This window comes from Phaseolus vulgaris, chromosome 9 (assembly GCF_051622355.1).
Source record: "Phaseolus vulgaris cultivar YP4 chromosome 9, ASM5162235v1, whole genome shotgun sequence".
Taxonomy (NCBI): Eukaryota; Viridiplantae; Streptophyta; class Magnoliopsida; order Fabales; family Fabaceae; genus Phaseolus; species Phaseolus vulgaris.
In genome coordinates, this window is record NC_143506.1 from 20,387,224 (window position 1) to 20,393,563 (window position 6,340).

The 6,340-nt window shown below is 40.7% G+C and overlaps 1 protein-coding gene across 1 annotated transcript; it reads right to left on the reverse strand.

The window, feature by feature from the left end:
* Window positions 1–2,988: 2,988 nt before the first annotated feature.
* On the reverse strand, window positions 2,989–5,695 carry LOC137821433 (subtilisin-like protease SBT1.6). The gene has a single exon (XM_068626025.1). The coding sequence runs from the start codon at window positions 5,519–5,521 to the stop codon at window positions 3,179–3,181; it is 2,343 nt and encodes a 780-aa protein (XP_068482126.1). The 5' UTR covers window positions 5,522–5,695; the 3' UTR covers window positions 2,989–3,178.
* Between the last annotated feature and the right edge of the window lie 645 nt (window positions 5,696–6,340).

The following is a 6,340-nucleotide window of genomic DNA, read 5'->3' on the forward strand; positions in this document are numbered from 1 at the left end:
GTTGACATAAATTAGTTTTAAGATACATATATGTTCAAGAATTATAAAATTAATTTAACATATCATGTTACCTCTTTCCAATCACTTTTAAGGCCTAGTCTTACAATGGTAATCATCCATTACATAACGTAATAGCCACACTCATAGTTTTTTGGTTGTTTATTACACTCATAGCTTCCTGATTGTTTATATCGACCATTATTTTATATCTTTTGATTGTGCTAAGAAACTTAAGTTGCCAGTCCGAGAATTAGAAATTGAGTTAGTGGTATCCACACCAACATAAGGTATTATAGTAACTTCTTCTATGTGTGTTGAGTGTCTAGTAATTATAGATGGGCAGAGATACAAGATCAACATGATTTGTATACTTCTAAAAGATTTGGAGGTTATATTGGGAATGGATTGGTTGCCTGCTAATCATATCCTTATAGATTGTGGTCAGAAGAAGTTAATTTTCCCTAAATTAAAAGGAATGCAGGTTATCTCAACTCAGCAGTTTGAGAGAGAGATACAAGAAGGTGCAAAATGTTTTGTGCTCTTGACTTGTTCTATAGTTACTGCTAAAGTACTAAAAAATATGTTTGTAGTTCAAGAGTTTATGGATGTATTTCCTGATGAGATTCCTGGACTTCCACCTAAAAGAGAGATAGAATTTGCAATAAACTTGATTCCTGAAGCAGGCCCCGTGTCAATTTCTCCATATCGAATGACACCACTGGAGTTAGCTGAATTGAAAAAACAACTAGAAGACTTATTAGAGAAACAATTCATTCGACCTAGTGTTTCTCCATGGGGAGCTCTAATGCTATTAGTGAAGAAGAAAGATGGTTTGTCACGTCTATGCATAGATTACAGACAATTAAACAAGTTAACAATAAAGAATAAATATCCTCTTCCTAGAATTGACGATCTGATGGATCATTTGCATGGGGCAGTTGTCTTTTCTAAAATAGATTTGCGCTGAGGTTATCACCAAATTTTAGTGAAAGCGAAAGGTGTTCAGAAGACTGCTTTTAAATCAAGGTATGGTCACTATGAGTTTCTGGTTATGCCATTTGGTGTGACCAATGCTCTAGCTATCTTCATGGATTATATGAATCGGATATTCAAACCTTTTCTTGATAAGTTTGTGGTAGTGTTCATAGATGACATCTTAATTATTCTCGTACAAGGGAAGAACATGCATAACATGCTAATAACAAAATAATCTTCGGAACGAAAGATTACTCTTTATTTTCAATGGTGTTGTTTATATAAATGATTTAGACATAGAAGATTCACATAACAGTAAAAATATATTTGTTATATTTTGATAATCTAAGTCTTTGCTAGAATCCTTTTATTGTAGGATTGTTATTTTATAAATATAATCGAGATGTAATGATGTTTCTCTTGAACTAATCTTGTAAGTATCTATTTTAGAATAGTTGTTATATGATAAAATGAACAAATTGAATTGGAGGTTTATCTCTCATACACATTTCTTTTATGTATCTGCATGATCACGAATCTCCTCCAAATTTTAAATAAACATAAAACGACATAATAGATTAGATAATATTTTTTTTTATAACTTAATTGATATGGTGATCATACTATATTTCTAGTCTATTAAAAATGAAATAGATAATTTGTTATAGTTGGAATTGAAGGTGAAGATGGATTGATGAACTAAAAGGGTAATCCATTGATTTGGTCTCTCTTTTGAATTCACACTCTTAAAAGAAAAGGAGTTAAATTAGGCAAAAAAAAGTTATTAGTGTTGTGAGATCGGAGTGCCATTTAGTTTGTGAATTGATATATAATTCATGTGTGCGTGAGAGGTATCCCTTACCACGTTCCTTACAAAAATATCACAAAACTAACTTCAAACCGTGAAATACATACTATACTACTAAATTAGTTATGTCACCACTAACTTGCCCCCTATTGCTCCAAAACTAAACGTCGATATTCAAGTATAATATCTACACTCCCCAAATGAAAAATCGCATAATATTCATGCAACACCTATAGATTCAACAACTGAGCTGGCAAAATTAATTTTGTTTCACTCATTTCCACTACCACAATGATTAACACTTTTCTGACCCACAACCTCACCCCTCTACTCCTTCGGACCAATGGAAGGTTGCTTTTCCATAGTACATTTAACTCATATTTATATATGAATCACAATAATCATCATCAAATACAATAAAACAATTTAATATATTTTATCAAGATTGTTACGTTAGTCTAATAACTCAAGCACTAATTTTTATGACTTATTATTATTTGAAATAAAAACATGTCTGTACCGGTATGGGGCGAAACCGATTCCTGGTTTTTTTGACAGAGACCCGCCTGACTGCTCGATACCTGGTCTACCTGGCCGAGATCAAGTGAATCTGGCCGAGACCTACGAGACTTGGCTGAGACGACCGAAACTTGGTCTAGCTGACCAAGACCAGGGAAACCTGGCCGAGACCTACGAGACTTGGCCGAGACGACCGATACCATGTAATCTTGGCCGAGATCAGGGGAATCGCCACGGTCGGCCTGGCCAGCCGACCCATATTACCGTTAATGCTCAAGCCAAGGTCAGTGAAGTTAATCCGTCATTAAGAATTAGGTAATACAATCCTAAGCAGGTCCACTCTGATAAACGGGCCCAACAAGGTAGGCCCATTAGAATAATATAAATAGCACACATCCCAAGGAGAAAGGTACGTCATTTATTACTATTCACCTACGAGAGTACTGATCACCCGCTTACTGACTTGAGCGCGTCGCATGTACCGAAGAGAAGCCGAAGGACGAGAAGAACCCCAGTTCATCACCCAACAACCTGACCAACCGAAGAAAGGAGAAGAAGACTTCAATAATTCACTAGGTCTGATCTCCCTATTAGGAAGAACGTCTTTACTAATTTAGAATTAATTTTGTCTCGGCAAATCCACTCCAAAGTCATAATTGAATAAGTAAATGTTAAGTCTAGGAGGGTAGATGGCAAAAAGAACTTTATCTTGTCCATACATTCAATGTTGACCTCTTTACTTTTTCTCTTTTGAACGATAACAGCATCCAAAACTTAAAAACAGAAATAATAACTATAAAGCATATTTGTTCTTTCTTTCATCTTTGAAAAAGGACCACATTAATTGAAAGTGAACAACCGAAAATTTCGGAAGATTTAAAGCGGTTGAGCTTGAGTAACAACTATGGGGCTCCGAACCACGTGCTTCCCATCGGTCCACGAAAGCGACCCGAAGACCGCTCCGGCCTCACCCAGCACCATATTCCCTGCAACTCCCGTCACCGTCACCACGAAACTCCGCTTCTTAACCGCCTCCGAAAACACTAGCCTCGACGGCCTCACCGTCACCGTTACTCCCTCCGCTTGCATCTCCACCCTCACCCAATACACCGAATATGGCTCACCCACGTTCGTCACAGTCCTGAAGAACGTCTTGCTCAGCAACGACAACCCTCTGGAGGACGACGCTGGCAGGACCGCCACAAAGGACGGGTAGTTCAGATTCTCAGGCAACGGCCTCCTCCGTGGACAATTATGCGGCGATCGTGTAATCACCTGAATCATCCTGGCCTCGTAGCCAATGGCACACAAAAACATGACATAATCATCGTTGGTAAGGTCGTAAAGCAATCCAGGGTCGATGGCGTGAGCGAGGTTGAGATGTCCAGCGCCGAAATCGTAGGGCGTTGAGCCATTCCCAGTGGCTTGATCAACCATGTGGCCGTTGGTGTTGTCAAGAACCGTTGCGGTTGTCATCATTGCAGACCTTATAGCTGCAGGGCTCCAATCAGGGTGCGCGGATTTCAACAACGCCGCTGCCCCACTCACGTGAGGACACGCCATCGATGTGCCCGACAAAATGTTGAACTCGCTTCTTCTGGTGTCGGACTCCAGCCCCGAAGGCCCAACCGCATCGGTCCACGCCGCCAGAATGTTAACCCCCGGCGCCGTCAAATCAGGTTTAAGTATTTCCAAGCTCAACGCGTTGGGTCCCCGAGCCGAAAACGACGCCACTACGGGTGCCGGTTTGATTCCCACCACAGTTCCTTTGAAATCGATAGTGGCTCTTGGGTTCTCCGATGATGAAATGTATTCTTTAATTTCATCTCCCAGGTTAGCTCCAAGGGCACACGTGGGAAGAAGATGAGCGTCTCCAACAACTCCTTCACCGTTGGATATGCCGTTTGTCAAAATCATTCCCACTCCTCCTGCTTTCTTCACCTCCAACCCCTTCGCTACTCTCGGATTACTTCCTCTGTCGCAAACCACTATCTTCCCTTTCACAAGGTCTGGGTCTAACGAGTTTTCCATGCACAGTGAATCCGTAAGAACCCCTGATTTTCCCGGATATATTAAGGGAAACATTCTCCCCTTCAACGGCACTCCGGAGTAGAGAGACACGCCGGAGAGTCTTCTTCCGTTTCCTAATATGACCTCCGCCGGAAAATCGCGATCAATGGTGCCTGCTCCGACAGTGATCAGCCAGGGTGCAAGGTTGGTCACCGACATTCCACTGGGCCCGTCATTCCCACCCGAGGATGACACAAACACGCCTCTGGAAACTGCACCGTAGGACCCTATCGCAATTGGGTCAAGATAGTAAGGAGAGGAAATGCCGTCGCCGCCGCCGATGGACATGGAAATGACGTCGACGCCGTCGTTTATGGCAGCGTCAAAAGCAGCGAGTATGTCGGAATCAAAGCAACCAGAATTCTTCCAACACACCTTGTACATGGCAAGTCTCGCTTTGGGAGCCACTCCCTTTGCAACTCCAGAAGCATATCCCGCCATGTTGGCGTCGAAAACGTAGCGGCCCGCGGCTGTTGAGGCCGTGTGGGTTCCGTGACCGTCAGCGTCCCTTGGCGAAAGGAATTCGACGGTGTCGTTAAGGGACGTGCCACTTGCCTCGTGACCTTTGGAGAAGAACCGCGCACCGATTAACTTCCTGTTACAGTTATTGGGAGAAAATCTTACACCTGCCTCGCAACCCCCTTTCCAGCGTTCAGGAATGGGGCCAAGGTTGGAATCGCTGAAGCTCCGGCGCTCCGGCCAGATTCCGGTGTCGAAGACTCCAATGATGACGTCGGATCCGTAGTCAGTTTCGGACCAGAGTCCGCGCTGGTTTCTGAGGCCAACGAACTGAGGAGAGCGCGTGGTGTGAAGGTGGCGGCGGCGGTCTTCGAAGACAGCGAGCACGGAGGGGTGCTGGGCAAGAGAAGAGAGTTGTTGGTGGGTAAGGAGCGCTGAGAAGCCGTGGAAAACGGTGTCATAGAGATGGAGAATGCGAGTTGGGTGGACGAACTCGGAGGTGTACCAGTGGTAGTGCGTGGGATAAACGGAGGGTTTGGATTCTGAATCGATTCTGAAGATGAAGGTTTTGGAAAGTTGATCATGCGGTGTTACTTGAGAAAGTAAAGTGAAGAGAATGATGAAGAATGTGCAGGAAAGTAACGTTGAAGGAGCACGATACACCCTATTCGCACCCATTTCCTTCACCATTTTTCTATGTCTGGGTGTCTCAGTGATGAGGACTCATATAAATACAACACAATAATCACAGTAATCATACCATTTCACTTTTCTTTCTTCCCTCTTCCCTCACTCTTTTTCTTCCATTTCTCACACTCTTTCTATACAACAACTTCCAATATAAGATTCTCCATTATCCATTTTTCTTTCATCTACCTAAATTTAACACTTCATATTTATAACTAATTAATTAAACAAAACTAAATTTTATTTATCAATTTTTTCACTTTACATATGTAGAGATCAAAAGTTATGTTCACATTGGTTAAAACCCTTTAGAATTGACCTTTTATTAATTCTATTACTGTTTATTTAACTATGATGATGTAACAGATCATGCAACTAATGAATTACTGTAAAAAAATGGTGCTTAGAATTTCATGGTGGATGTTCATGGTCACTTCCTTGCTTTGCATATTGGACAAACAATAATCTATTAAAAAGCACTGTCACGGGATTCCCTAATTATGCCTTAACTATTCCAGTAGGCTATGATAAAGGCTTAATTTTGGATTAAAAAAAGTGATTTTCCTATTAAAATCATAATTTTTCTTGGTTATTATTATTTTTAATTAAAACTAGCCATAATTGTTAAGATGGAGTTTTTATTTTAATTTCACAACAACGTTACTAATTATATACCACGTCTCTTCTTACTTATAAGTAAAAAAAAAAACATATATTACTTATTTAAATATAAGATAAATGTTAATTACTTTTACTTCATGTGATAATATTTTATTTAAAATGTTTTAATTTTAATTAATGTATTACTCTAATAAAATCATT